We start from the raw sequence: 14,901 nt of genomic DNA, 5'->3' as shown, positions 1-14,901 counted from the left end.
CTAGAAAAAGGTATAATGCTATAAAATAATCTAATCTGAAAAATAATCTAATTCTATAAAAAAATTATCAAAATGTTAAAATAAATCTTAAAACAAAGCATTTTGTTTGACTCACTTTAATTGGTTTGATGGGTTCCTGGTACTGCTGTTGAGACTGTTGTTGGTGTTGATGTTGTGTTTGCTGCTGATGTAAATGCTGGTGGTGTTGTGTATGTAGGTGCTGCTGTTGGTGCATGTGCTGCTGTTGTGGGTGGAGGTGCTGCTGTGGCTGTGAATGGTGGTGCAGATGTTGATGTTGCGATAAGTGCTGCTGTTGTGGATGTTGCTGTTGAAGTTGTTGTTGATGATGCAGATGAGGCGCTTGTTGGTGTGACTGTTGATGGTAATTCTGGCTTTTGTTGATGTCTCTATGCATCTCCAGCATGACGTCATCTTTTCTGCCACGACCCCTTCCTCGGCCACGACCCCTCCGGCTCTCTCCTGCACCAGGACCCATTAGCCCCCTGCAGTAAGGAGGTTCAGGAAGTGGGCGAATCCGAGGTCTTCCTCTAGGCCTAGGGGGGCCTTCTCGTTTGGGTTTGGTGGGCTTCCTGCCTCTCTTCTTTGGCCCATCATGGGGAAGGAGCTGTGGAGCAGGTCCAAGTGCTGAGTACCCTGCAGGGTTGCAGAAATCCAAGTCACCCATTAGGGGACTTAGACCACCTACCCCTGAACCACCACTGGACTTTCTGCAGCTGGACACCAGATCAGGAAGCAAATCTGGAAGTCTCCTGCTGTTCAATCGGATGTCAGCAGGAACATCTGCTTTATCTTCATCGTCTTCAAATTCATATTCTTGAGCATACGTTTTCTTTGTCTGTGACTGGGAATTGGTGTCCCGTCGCTGTTTTAGAAGGTGAAAGGAGCTGGTCTTTAACAGTTTTTTTGGTCTAGAGGAACAAAAGATAGGTGAGTTAAGCCCACCTGTCCCAGAGCCACTTCCTACACCAGAATTTCCCATAATTTTGTTCCCTGTTCCATCTACACTAGATCCTGTTCCACCCATTCCCATGCCTGGTGCCTGAGACTGAATCAGGCCCAGTTGCTCTGTATTCACAGTAGATGGGAGTTCATGTGTTTTCAATGAGTCCAAATCTAGATGTATGGTCCCATTGCCAGATTCAGAAAGACTGTGACAGTACTGCCCATAACCCTGGTCACCATGGTGACCCATCATATCATATCCACTTGCCCCACCACCTGCCTTTACCGACTCTATTCCATCTTGAACATTTACCCGTGCTTCAGAAACAATATCCTGATCTCCTTGTCCTGCACCTGCAACACCTGCACAGCTTGGTTTGTATTCCTCAGAACAAAACATGTCCTCCATTGCTGGAAAAAATGATCTATCCTCATCTTGAAGAAGTGAGTCAGGAAAACAGATGGAGGTCAGAGGCACAAACCTCTGCTGCTGCTGATGACTTTGTCCTTGATTTTGTGCAGATTTCACTACAGAACTTTCAGTGTCAAACTGGTGGTCTTTAAGTTGATCTAGCTGTGGCTGGGGAAGCTGGGGCTCTGGTTCCCTGGGCTGAGACTGGGGTTGCATTGGTCCTGTGTTGGTTGGCATGTGGCGAGAGTGCTGGTGGGAGTGTTGATGATGTTGATGGGGCTGTGGTTGGTGGTGGGAATGCGGGTGTCCATGATGAGCGGCCATGTGATGCAGATGAGATGGGGCTGACATGCTCAAATTTGGCTCATTCAGGAAATCATGGAGCTCAGAAGGTGTTTGCTGTGGATGGTGGGTCTGGTGATGTGAAGGCATCCTATGCTGCTGCTGCAGTTGTTGCTGTGGTCTTTGATGTTCATTGCCACTTCCATCTCCACCAACAATCCTTTCAGTAGGTCCTGCACCCTCATGGCTGTTTGTTCTAGAGAGTGATCGTTCAAGCATTTCAAGTTGGGAGACTGAATTCTGACTTGACTGGCTTTGGTTTTGCTGTGTCTCACATCCATAGTGGGCCTCCATAGATTGAGATTGGAGCTGAAGTTGAAGCTGGGAGGCCTGTGACTGTGTTTCCACACTCCCACCAGCACCAGCTCCAAGGCCTCCACTTGGTCCCATTAAAGCCTGCTGGCTCATTGGGTGGGGTGTTGTTTGAGGGACCTGTTGAGTGTCCATCTTGTTACGCGTGGAGTGAGAAAGTACAGACTGTAGAAGATGAGTTTGTTGAGGTTGTTGAGTCTGATCAGGTGGTGAATCCATGAGGGAAAGGGAAGTCTGGGACCTTTGTGGTTGCAAGTCTGGTCGTTTTCGTATGTAGGGCAGCTCAGATGAATCGGAAGCTTTCTTGACCTCTACATGGGTGTGAGACAGGGAATGGGGGTGAGAGTGTTGTGGATGTTGGGAGTGCTGTGAGTGGGAAGTGTGTGTAGAGTGATGTTGGTGTGCCTGGTGAGCATAGGAGTCCCCTCTCCCATAATGGACCACTGAGCCAAGGGAGTCATGTTGGTGTGTGTGTGGAGCATGCTGGTGGGAGTGGGGGAGTGAATCAATTCCCCCTCTTCCTCCATTTGCCCCAGCTCCTGATACTGCCCTGTCTATTTTTGTTTGCTGTTTCTTTAAAGATATTTCCAGGTGACTCTCTTGGCCAGTCCCTGGACCAGTTCCTTGTCCAGCAGTGTTTGCTGTTCCTGGTCCCACATTATTAGTGGCATTATTGGTGCGAATTACACTCTGCAGTTGGTAACGTTCCTCAGATGCCTTGTTCAGATCATAAGCAGACATTCCCTTCGCTTCTTCCCTGCCTTGTGGCATTGCTTGTGGTTGAGTGGACTGTTGCTGGGAAGTCACCTGTTGCTGAGTGTGGTGCTGAGATGGATGGGGTGCAGGGCTTTGAGAGTGCAAAAGGTGCTGTATTAGAAATTCATCATCATCTTCATCCTCCTCTTGAGATCGTTCAATGCCAAGCATATCAGGCTCTGGCTTGCTCTTGGGTGGTGCAGAATGATAAGACTGTCCCTGTGGTGGTGGTGGTGCCCGTGTGTCTGAATAACCCTGTGGAGAAGCTAAAAAATTAGGAGAGAGAACCGATGATAGGTACTTATTACCTCCAGTTCCTCCTGGAGACTGTGCAGGGTGAGTGGGTGCAGGGGAGTGCAATCCAGGTCTAATGATTGCAGAGTTAACAGAAGGTGAAGGACTGGAATCAGGAAGGTGGTATGAACCTCCAGCTCCACCACTTGTAACACTGTTGCTGCTATTAGCTGCTGAATTACCTCCTGTTGAGCTAGTACCACTATTTGTTGAATCAGCACCACCTCCAGATCCAATCAGGGCAGGTGAATGTCCTGTACCATCATATCCCATTGAAGGACTTCCTGCTCCTCCAAGTGATGGCGGTAAAGAACCATATCCTGATTCAGAACCATATACACCATCCCCTGAAAATGAACGCCCTGTTGATCCAAGGCCCCCAAATCCTTTTCCTGATCCCCCAGGACCAGAGCTAACTTCCTGGGCCTGAGGGGAATTGAACCCTCCATAAGGTTGTGAGAGGTGGGATGGTGGAGGTTGATTTGGTGAATATGATTGCGAATGTTGTGGTGGGGTTTGGCCAGGGAGACCAGAGGTGGGTTTAACAGGAGCCACAGGGGAGCCATATGCGGAAAGGCAGGATTTAGGAGGAGCCTGTTGTGTGGCAGAGGAGGAAACAGGGAGTGGTGGAGGAGGTGGTGGAGGGGGTTGTGGTGTAGATTGGGGAGGTGGTTGCTGCCTTGAAGGAGCAGAAGAGGCACTAGATGAAGCACTCGGGTTAGAGGAAGTGGAGGAGGATGAAGTTGTAGAAGAAGCTGAGGGAGGTGTGTGAGGAGTTCTGGATGACGAGGAGCTGGAGGATGAGTAGCCACTGCTAGAACTAGAACTCTTTCCTGATTTCCCAATACCACTACCAGAGGCAGCTGATGAGGATGTTGAGGAAGAGCTATATGGGGGCTGTACTATGGGGCGGTACACTTGGTCTGATCGGGGTGATGGTTTGGGGTCAGATGATGGGCTCTGGTCACCAAGGGGGCTACAGTTCATTCCACCATGTCGATGGTGTGGAATTTGCTGATAGCCCGATGCTCCACAGCTAAGATAATGTTGCAGGGGATGTGATGTGGATGAAGGCAACTGGGACTGTGCAGGGGACGGTCTCTGGTAGTGCTTAATAACACTGTCTTGCCTTGGAATTGCTCTTTCCTGTGGGGTAGGTTGTGAGGGTGCAGGTGCTGAAGAGAATACAGAAGCATTGTACAGATGTGATGACTGCTCTTGAAGTTGGGAAGAGAGCAGGTTAAATTGAGGGGGGGGTAAGTGGCGGGCAGAGGACGATGTAGGTACTTGAGGCTGAGGACCACTTGAAGGCTCCTGTGCTCCCCTGTATGCTGCTGCACTCTGTGATGAGAGAAGACGGTCAAAGCCCAGGCTGGATTGGGACTGTGTTTTTATGTGTAGCAAAGGATCATGGGGCGATAGGAGGCCATTGGAGGTAGGGCTAAATGTAGGTGCATCCTGGAGGGACAGTGACGGTGTCACCCCAGAAAATGAACGGCCAGAAAAGGAGGCAGGGTGCTGGTATGCTGACAGGGCAGAGGAAGTAGGGAATGAGCCAGATCCAGGCAAAGCACTGGAGATGAAGAGCTCAGCAGGGGCTGGGGTATGCATTGCTTTAAAGAGTAAGACAGATAAAACAAAATCAACCAGATTACAACTGCATAGGTTTAAATATTAATTTGCATAGCATTCTGTACCAGAAAGAAAAATTGAGCACTTTTTGATGCTTACCAGTCTGCCATGACGGGGTACGGAACTGAGAAAGGAGGGAGGAGGCAGATGGGGGAGGTTGTGGACCTCGGGATTCCAAAGCAGAGATCAGGTTCATGACTGAAGCATCAGGCCCTGAGGGGCTAGCATGGTGTAACCCAGCATCAAACAAACCCGAAAGCCCTATAAAAGAAGTCGTAATGCATATACAATATATAGTGGGTACGGAAAGTATTTAGACCCCCCTAAATTTTCCACTCTTTGTTATATTGCAGCCATTTGCTAAATTCAAGTTTAAGTTAATTTTTCCCCCTCATTAACATACACACAGCACCCCATATTGACAGAAAAACACAGAATTATTGACATTTTTGCAGATGTATTAAAGAAAAACTGAAATATTACATGGGCCTAAGTAAGTATTCAGTCCCTTTGCTCAGTATTTAGTAGAAGCACCCTTTTGATCTTATACAGCCATGAGTCTTTTGGGGAAAGATGCAACAAGTTCAACCTGGATTTGGGGATCCTCTGCCATTCCTCCTTACAGATCCTCTCTAGGTCTGTCAGGTTGAATGGTAAAGGTTGGTGGACAGCCATTTTTAGGTCTCTTCAGAGATGCTCAATTGGGTTTAAGTCAGGGCTTTGGCTGGGCCATTAAAGAACAGTCACAGAGTTGTTGTGAAGCCACTCCTTCGTTATTTTAGCTGTGTGCTTAGGGTCATTGGCTTGTTGGTAGGTAAACCTTCTGCCCAGTCCGAAGTCCTGAGCACTCAGGAGAAGGTTTTCGTCCAGGATATCCCTGTACTTGGCTGAATTCATCTTTCTATCGATTGCAATCAGTCGTCCTGTCCCTGCAGCTGAAAAACACCCCCACGGCACGATGCTGCCACCACCACGCTTCACTGTTGGGACTGTATTGGACAGGTAATGAGCAGTACCTTGTTTTCCCCACACATACTGCTTAGAATCTTGGTCTCATCAGACCACAGAATCTTATTTCTCACCATTTTGGAGTCATTCAGCTGTTTTTTTAATGTATCTTGCACTGAGCCCTGACTGGTGGAGGGTTGCAGTGATGGTTGACTTTCTACAACTTTCTCCCATCTCCCGACTGCATCTCTGCAGCTCAGCCACAGTAATCTTTGGGTTCTTCTTTACCTTTCTCACCAATGCTCTTCTCCCATGATAGCTCAGTTTGGCTGAACGGCCAGCTCTAGGGGGGGTTATGGTTGTCCCAAACATCTTCCATTTAAGGATTATGGAGGCCACTGTGCTCTTAGCAGGTATGTGGCTTTCCTAATCAAGCCCAATCAGTATAATCAAACACAGCTGGACTCAAATAAAGGTGTATCTCAAGAATGATCACAAGAAATGGACAGCACCCGAGTTAAATATATGAGTGTCACAGCGAAGGGTCTTAATACTTAGGCCCATGTGATATTTCAGTTTTTCTTTTTGAAAAAATCATGCTAAACTGTCAACAATTCTGTGTTTTTCTGTCAACATGGGATGATGTGGGTACATTAATGAGGAAAAAAATGAACTTAAATGATTTAAGCAAATGGCTGCAATATAACAAAGAGTGAAAAAATTAAGGGGGTCTGAATACTTTCCGTAACCACTGTAGGTACTGTACAATATACATCCACCTGCTAACACGTTATAGTTAAATAGGAAATATTAACAGCATCTAAAATTAACTACATCTTTTTAACACAACAGTTTTATTTAATGCATTTTTAAACTGTTAAACATTGTATATATAAAAGTAAAAAATCTTTAGGAGATTTAAAATAAAAGTTCCTCACCTAGGCTCCGGCCTGCAGCTCCCCATGCCCCAGCCTGTCCAGAGCTGCCTGGGTGATGATTAGTGGCATAGCCCTGCAGGGGGTGTGGTGTGGCATAAGCTTGACGATGGAGCAATTCGGAGTCTGGATGGGAGGATCTGGAGCTCCCATACATCAGACTGACAACACATGGTGAAGGAGAAAAGAGAACAAAAAGAGAATGATATTAGGAGAGCAGACGTTTTACATGATACACGGTACAGATTTTTTTTTAGCTCTACTGTTCATAAATCATGGTATAGAATTTCAGCTGGTCTTGCTGTACACGATATCTTACTATACGCAGATTAGCTGTTTAATCAGCCTATTCACGTCCATATTCTCCCTCTTCCAAACAGCCTCAGGATCTGACTCCAACCAGTCTCAACTACAACAATGCACATGCTCATTATCCTCGTACACACTCAATCCTTCAGGCTACAAATGTCAAAACCTCAAGACTGGTTTTCAACATCTCCAGTGCACCATTAAATACTTGCCCCTGGACTGTATTCACCAGCATATCAGTAAGAAAGTGTTTCACATAATTTCAGAACATTCAATCTGAAGCCATATGTTACCAAGTTCTATTTTTAGATTGCAAGCACAATTAGGTATGGATAACAAAAATAAACTAGAAACTATTTCATTAAATGCCAAACTGCAAGCTTACTTCTGAGACAAAACCCAAGCCATGTAATGATTGTGCATTATTATCACTCATCCACATTCTCTGTACGTCTTCCGCTGCTGTAAACGTAAACCCTGCTATTCGCTCTGATTGGACACGGATCGGCCAATCAGCTGTCTTTTGGCATCTCTACAGACTGTTGTTTCCTTTCATAAGAGTGGCCAGTTGAGCTGACAATAGCGCTTAGGATGTTGCTGAGGTGAGACAGAGCTCTCATTGATAAAAGCTCTCTTGTGACTGAATTGCCTTGGTAACCCCCTTCCTCAACAGGCTCATAATGGGAGTACAGCTCTGTTAGTGCGGATCACTCCTTTCGGAGGCCAATGTGGGAAGCCGCAGACGCCACACACCGAGTGAGCACGTGGTGAGGGGGTGGGTGTCATTCAATATGAGCAGCAGAATGCAGAACCAGACATTCTATCTTTAAACCCACAGAGAATAATAAGCCAGTTTACACTCATGCCTTTTCATACGTTTCTACATTTCATGAACATAAGCCAAAAAAAGGAGATCACAATGAAAACTTATCGCTGAGGATGCGTACGTATGGCGTTATCCTGCCATTCAATGTGTTGTGAATAGAAAACCATTTTCTGCAAACACAAAATCTAATTTCACATATTACCCGATTCAGCTGTATGCAAAAAAAAAAAAAAAAGGAATAAAGAGGAATGACCAAAGCTCACGCTCAGGGGATCTCATCTGAGAGCTTGTCGTTTAAACGCACCCTTGTCTCAGGGGCAGGGTTCTTGTGTAATTAGCTGGAAAAAAGCTCTAATGAACTGAGTTAAATGGTTAAATGCACAAGCAAAAGACCACACATCTCACTCATGCACTGCCTCTCTGGTTTATCCGATAACCACGCTGTGGCTGCAGAGAATTCTGTATGTGTCGTTTGCAATCAATAATACAAAATCTCTGCTTAAGACTTTTAAACATCTCGGATTTGGTTTCAGAATTTTACGATAACCAGGCGAGGAATGCTGTGATGAGTTCCTGATTTTGTCATCAAAAGCAAAAAAAAAGACACCAAGACCACCAGTTGAAAAGCCAGATGCTTCTCCAGAAACAGAGTGCTTTCTGCTTAATACCAAATCTCACTGCATGCCTTCATCAGCATTCATATACATTCAAGTAATTCTTCTCCAAAGCCTGTGAGATCTCTTACAAGATCAAAGAGACTGTCATGGCATCAGAGTGCTCAAGATTGACATGAGGTTTGATAGAAATCTCTTCTTAATTAGGTGTTAATCCCAGGGAGATGAACCACAGACCCAGAAGGAGTAAGAGACAGCTCCCTGGAGGAACAAGAGAAATTAATGGGTGTCTCCCTCCATACACAGACACACACACATACACACACACACACACACTAGCTATGCTTTCTTTCTTCACACATCTTGCTCATTTTCCAACCATTTTACCTAGTTTTCTTATGTTGGATTTCTTCTACCATGCGTCACTTGCTCTTCAGGTGATTCCGGGCACGTTTACGCTTCTTCAATTCTCTCTCTCTTTCTCTCTCTGTCTCTCACTCACACACACACACACACACACACACACACACACACACACACTTCTCCAGCAGGTAATCATCACCCAAGTCAGCCCTTGTTCAAGGATCCACTGTGCTAGCGTGCTCTCTCCATTACACCTTCCTTACTTCAGGCTCCAACTCCACTTATTCCTAAACTTCAGCACCTTTAGCCCACACCTTCAGCCAATCATTTCCTCCTTGTCTTCTCCAGCTTCATAGGATCCAGTGAAGTATATTTTAATGCTACTGACGAGCAGAGACGATGAAGAGAGAGAACATATGAATATGAGACATGCATTAAAGCATGAGGAGATGAATTCCAGCCTTGATGAGAAAGCTCTATTAAATCCACTGTAAGGACATGCTACTAAATTAATAAATTGCAATCTCTCCGTACAGGTGCAGCGTGTTTACTGGGTGATGGGGAAACATAACCGAACCATTAATCTCCATTAGAAACCTTCAGCGTGTGTTGGGTCTGTAGAACCGTGTACATCTCTCTATGGTCATGTGCAACATCAAAACGTGTCTAATACCCCATTACTGACAAGTGAGCTTCATCATAATCACACAACGAACAGAGAAAAAGTGGAATCTAAGACACCTTCTTACAACACAAAACCCTGCATCACTTCAGAACAGTGCTACGTGCAAGACGACTTGTGGTGTGGAATTATCAGGTTAAAGTTCTATCTCTACATGAGGTTAATTCACAAACACATTTAAATAAGTGTTGGAAAAATCCACTGTCAGAGACCTGCAGCCTGAAAATTATTTCACTTCATTTCATATTCATTTAATACATCAGCATGTTTCATCATGGCCTAATGGAGGGACACACATAGTCCCACACCAGCACTCGCGCTCTCAACTAATATTAATTCAAAACAAAAAGCAATTACAATTTCTCCCCCCAAAACTAAAAGAGGAGCGATTCAATTTCACTTCATTTCATTCGGCCCGGATGATGCTCTCCGTCTGCGCTCAGGCTGCGGTGCCGAGGTTTGTCCGGAGTCTTATGAGTCAGAATTGCTCATTAAGGATCCCGGGTGCCATCAATCCCGCCTGTAGTGCGCAGAGATGCCCTTGACTCAGAAAGGCAATCATAAACCATCCACCAGCCCAGGAGCAATCATTCCCAGCAGGCATAGTTCACAGGAGAGAGTACCGGGCCATGAGTGTGAGTGTGTGAGTCTCACCTGGTCCACCACCTCCATCACCACCACCATAGCACACATACATCGACCCACTACACTCACACATGCCAGCATGATAAAGGACTATTCAGATGGGATTAGTTTCCTGTTCAGTAACGTAGTCGAAGGACGTCTGTAGTCATTCTCATCGATTCAGACAAGTGATCTTGCTATAAAGTTCAATTCAATTTGATTTATATATCGCTTTTGACAGTGGTGATTGTTGCAAAGCTTTATAGAATAAAAAAATTATGGAAATGAGTTTAAAAAAATGTAAAATAAAAAAAAGGAGTTTTAAAAAATGTGTAAATCACAATTATCAGTACAACTAAAATATCCACGCATTGGACACACAGTTTTATGTTATGTTTTATGCTAGTTGTAGTGGGTGTGGCTTAATCATTTGTAGGTCACATGACTATAACATGTCTGTAGTGTGTACCTGTGCTGGAAGCTCAAAAACTTCCCTAAACCTGTGGAAGCGTCGCTTCTCCAATTTGTCCTTTTATTTATTGTTCTGCATTTTAAACTTCAGGTTTCAGCATGAGACAAGAGAAAAGATCAAATGCTTCCTGGTGCGTCTTTATACTAAACCCCTTTTCCCTCAGGACTTTACACAATCTTTACCAGCACGTCACTTCAGACAGGATAAATATCACCCGGAGTCATTCCTTCTGCTCGGGTTATATATGAGGTAAAACATGGAGAGGAATGGGTTCTCAATAAAGATTCCCGAGATCCTCCGGGAATAATTACATTACACACCTCCGCATGGAAAACAAATCCAGTGTGAATAGGGCTTAAGGTGTTACACTTGCCTCAGAACCCTGCGAGGATCCTGAGGCATCCAGAAAAGGACCAGCTCCAACTGGATTCTGCTTTATGATGGTTGGAGCTACACATCCTGCTCCTGTGCTTCCAGTGATCCAGACCCCATCTGCCCTCTGCACCTACTGACTCCCTGTGCTGAACTGGACTTCATGTTAATTTAAAGAATTTCTGTTTATATTGTACCCTCAGCTGCACAACACACATGATGTTATATCATCTCTATCTGTTATCACCCAGATGAGGATGGGTTCCCTGTTGAGTCTGGTTCCTCTCAAGGTTTCTTCCTATTGCCATCTCAGGGAGTTTTTCCTTGCCACTGTCGCCGTCACCCTTGGCTTCTCATCAGAGACATTTCATTCATTCATCTCATTATTATCTAGACACATTTTTCTCACACATAAACACTTCCAAATATTTTCTTTTTTTAAAAATTCTTTCATCTTTGTGAAGCTGCTTTGAGACAATGACCATTGTTAAAAGCGCTATATAAATAAAATTGAATTGAATTGAATTGAATTGAATTACACTTTACACACTTCTAACCATTTCTAGATTTTAGAGGGCAAGGGCAACTTTATGAATGGCGCAGAAAAGAAAGTATTTCTAGAAACTGAGAGCGGGATAGATCCTTCATTACTCTTCAGGTTAAAATTAGAACCACAGATGGGAAAAACAGAGGAATGGATTTACTCCGAACTGACATGTTTCACTGTAACTGCAGCAGGAACATGCTTAGAGACATCAGACACGAAAAGCTGCTGTTCTTACAGTTACTACATCTAATACATGACCAAACACCTAAGAGGCGGGGTTAGGCAGGAATTAACACTCAAAGCAGACAGGTGTAGGCTTTAAACATGCAGACAGTTATTCTCCGCAGACGGTATTCAGACAAAGTTTTTATATTTTTAAGCTGCAATGGAGGGAAAAAAGCTTCTTTTCCCCAGTGTTAGCGTTAGCTTATTTCGCTCTGCAGTCCCTGTGCAGGTAGCCAGAGACAATCACAATAATAAAACTACTACAGGACTGACTTACACCATTACATTAGCAACCTCAAACACACACACAAACACACACAGTCATCTACAGGGACAGTAAATATGACTATACATCATATTGAGATTTGTATTTATTTTATTTGCTAAAGGGACCCTGCTGTATTCGCACTCGCACTGCAGCGTGAGCTGATTCGCTGCTGGAAAATGAATGCACGCGGGCACCGTAAGCTCCTATGATTGATTCGGTTGTCACGGAGACAGTGAGCATACATCGCCCCGTGCTTTTGAACTCTAAATGCAGGCTGTGTTGCGTGTCCGAAAAGGCGTAAGGAAAGAAAAATTTAAGGATAAGAAAGAATTAAGAAGTTAGAAAAAAAGAGGCTGATTTAGCTGCAGGATGCTAAGCTAACTAAATACAACATACATGACATGATAGCTAAAGCAAAAGCATACTGTACCAGCAGTTATAGCAGCTTTAAGTTTAATATAGCCAGTAATTTAATGTCTATTAGAACATAACCGGATCAGTTTAGTTACATAAATGAACACAAAAGCGAGTAGTGTTACACTGAAGTTCCAGTACTGTAACACTGGTCTGTGTCTAGTGTGAAGGATGCTGCAGTGACTCCTCAGGACCCAGAATCACCTGGCCAAGTGACACCTGTAAAACCTAAAACTGCATTAACCTGCTCACGAAGTAATTCTCCACCTCCCTATGGTCGAAAGCTAAGGTGAAGAAGGTAAAGGTGGTGAAGTAAATTACATGGCCAGTGCCACCTGGGAGGAGGTGGATATAGTAGGCAGCAAATGGAAAAATTAGTTCTTGAAATATATGTGTAAGAAGCAGGAAAACTGGGAAAGTGTTTGAATTTGAATTTGACAAGGTGCAGACTATGATGTCTAGACGAATAAGTCAGAGCAGTTTAAAAACTGCAGTTCATGTGGGATGTTCCTGGTCTGCAGTGGTCAGTACATAGCAAAAGTGTTCAAGAAAAGAAAACCGGTGAACTGGCAACAGGGTCATGGGTGGCCAAGGCTGATCCAATAGAAAAGCTACTGGAGCTCAAACTGCTGAAGAAGTAAATGGTCATTCTGATATAAAGGAGTCAGAACACACAGCGCATGGCAGTTTGTTGCGTATGGAGCTGCGTAGCTGTAGACCGGTCAGGGTGCCCATGCGGACCCATGTACTCCACCAAAACGCCTACAATTGGCATTTGAGCATCAGGACTGCACCACAGACCAGTGGAAGAAGGTTTTCTGGTCTGATGGATCATGCTGAGAGCTGACACTGTGTTCTGCTAGGAAACCTTGGGGTTTGCCATTCATGTGGATGTCACTCTGACATGTACCACCTACCTAAACACTGTTACAGACTTTAGGAGTTACACCCCTTCATGGAGACGGTATTCCCTGATGGCAGTTGCCTCTTTTAGCAGAATAATGCCCACTCATTTTTCAAGAACAGGTTTGAGGAACATCTGTGGGATGTTCTGGACAAACAATTCTGATCCATGGAGGTCCCATCTCACAACTTACAGGACTTAAAGGATCTGCTGTTAACGTCTTAGTGGCAGAAACCACACACACCTTGTGGGGTCCAGGACTGGACCAGTCAGAGATGCACAATATTTATTAGGCAGGTGGTTTTAAAGTTATGGCTGATTGTTGTAAATCATACACACCATACACACACACAAACGCATACACCATGAAGCTAAGAGGGAGCTTCACAGGAACCCAGTAAGCATTGCATCGCCCCAAAATGTTATTTGATCCCTGGACAATGTAACCTTGTGTAACAGGGTGCTTTGTCAACACACACCATCAATTAGCTCCCACACACACACATACACACACACACACACACACAGAACAGAGAGGTTACACACAGACCATGCAATCTCCTCCACCAGTGAAAGCTTGGATTTTTTGGGGGAGAATTTTTTGACAACACAGTAGCTCAAGCAACATCCCTGAAGCTCCCCATCCCCCTCATGGCTTTCTTTCTTCCTCGTCCCCCCTCTTTTCCCTCTCTCTCTCTCTCTCTCTCTCTCTCTCTGTCTGTCTCAGTCTCTCCTCGTATCCTACATTCACTCTCTCCTAAGCGCATTCCTGGCATTTTTCAGAGGCTCCCTCCTCTTCCTCTTCCTCCTCCTTCCTCACTACATGACAATACCTGGAGCTCAAATCACACACACACACACACACACACACCGCACAGACAGAACAGCCTGATTTCTCCTCTGTGTGTGTGTGTGTGTGTGTGGTGGTCTTACCTCGCCTTGGCCGACCTCTCGTAACTCCATCCCGTCCCGGCGCCCAGCTCACCGAATCCTGCGCCAGGATAATTTCTGTCCATTAAAAAAAAGAACAGAAAAGAAAAAGACTGGAAGAGAGGAAGAGAGGAAGAGAGGGGGAAACAGAAAAAAGCGAGGGATGTAGATGGAGAGATAGACAAGAGGTGGGTGGGAGAGGAGGGGAAGGGTAGAGGGGAGGGAGGTTATTTCCTAAATTCTAATGCACTATCTCTCTCTCTCTCTCTCCTCTCCCCCGTGTCCCTCTCTCTTCTTGCCTCCTGCGCGCGCTCCTGCTGCACGGCTCTGTTTATCTCTCCCGTTTCACATGCATGCAAGTCCTCAAGAATGGGGAGGGGGAGGGGGGGGGCAAGAGGGAGGGAGGGAGGGATGAAGAGGAGGGGGAGATGGTGGATACGGAGGAGGAGGAGGAGATGGAGGAGGAGGATGGAGAAGGAGGGGGGGGGGGTCACACCAACCAGCTCCACCACAAAAATCCGGTTTCACCCCCCCCCTTATTCGACTCTATATATTTCAGCGCCTATTGTCCTTCTGGATAGAGAGAGAGAGAGAACGCACGCGCAGAGAGAGAGAGAGAGAGAGAGGGAGAGACTGGGTTCTGAGGTTCTGATCATTATGCATGACTCTGTTCTGCGATTCAGCTCTGTGCGCGTGCCCGTGGCGGAGTGACTGCAGCCGCTCATCACTCAGCACGCGCAGACAACAATGGGAGCCC

The 14,901-nt window shown here is 45.3% G+C and overlaps 1 protein-coding gene across 1 annotated transcript in view; it reads right to left on the bottom strand.

Moving 5' to 3' along the window:
* prr12b (proline rich 12b) overlaps nucleotides 1–14,406 on the bottom strand; it is a 33,745-nt gene extending 19,339 nt beyond the window's left edge. Inside the window, exons 1-4 of the mRNA XM_053514884.1 lie at nucleotides 14,148–14,406; nucleotides 6,598–6,755; nucleotides 4,811–4,972; nucleotides 116–4,692 (exon numbers count right to left, since the gene is read on the bottom strand). Of these exons, the coding sequence (XP_053370859.1) occupies nucleotides 116–4,692; nucleotides 4,811–4,972; nucleotides 6,598–6,755; nucleotides 14,148–14,230 (4,980 nt within the window). The 5' untranslated portion in view covers nucleotides 14,231–14,406. The remainder of the gene's footprint in view (nucleotides 1–115; nucleotides 4,693–4,810; nucleotides 4,973–6,597; nucleotides 6,756–14,147) is intronic.
* Between the last annotated feature and the right edge of the window lie 495 nt (nucleotides 14,407–14,901).

Source organism: Clarias gariepinus, chromosome 16 (assembly GCF_024256425.1).
Source record: "Clarias gariepinus isolate MV-2021 ecotype Netherlands chromosome 16, CGAR_prim_01v2, whole genome shotgun sequence".
Lineage (NCBI taxonomy): Eukaryota > Metazoa > Chordata > Actinopteri > Siluriformes > Clariidae > Clarias > Clarias gariepinus.
The sequence above is the reverse complement of the archived record's forward strand: the minus strand, read 5'-3'. Positions and strand labels throughout refer to the sequence as shown.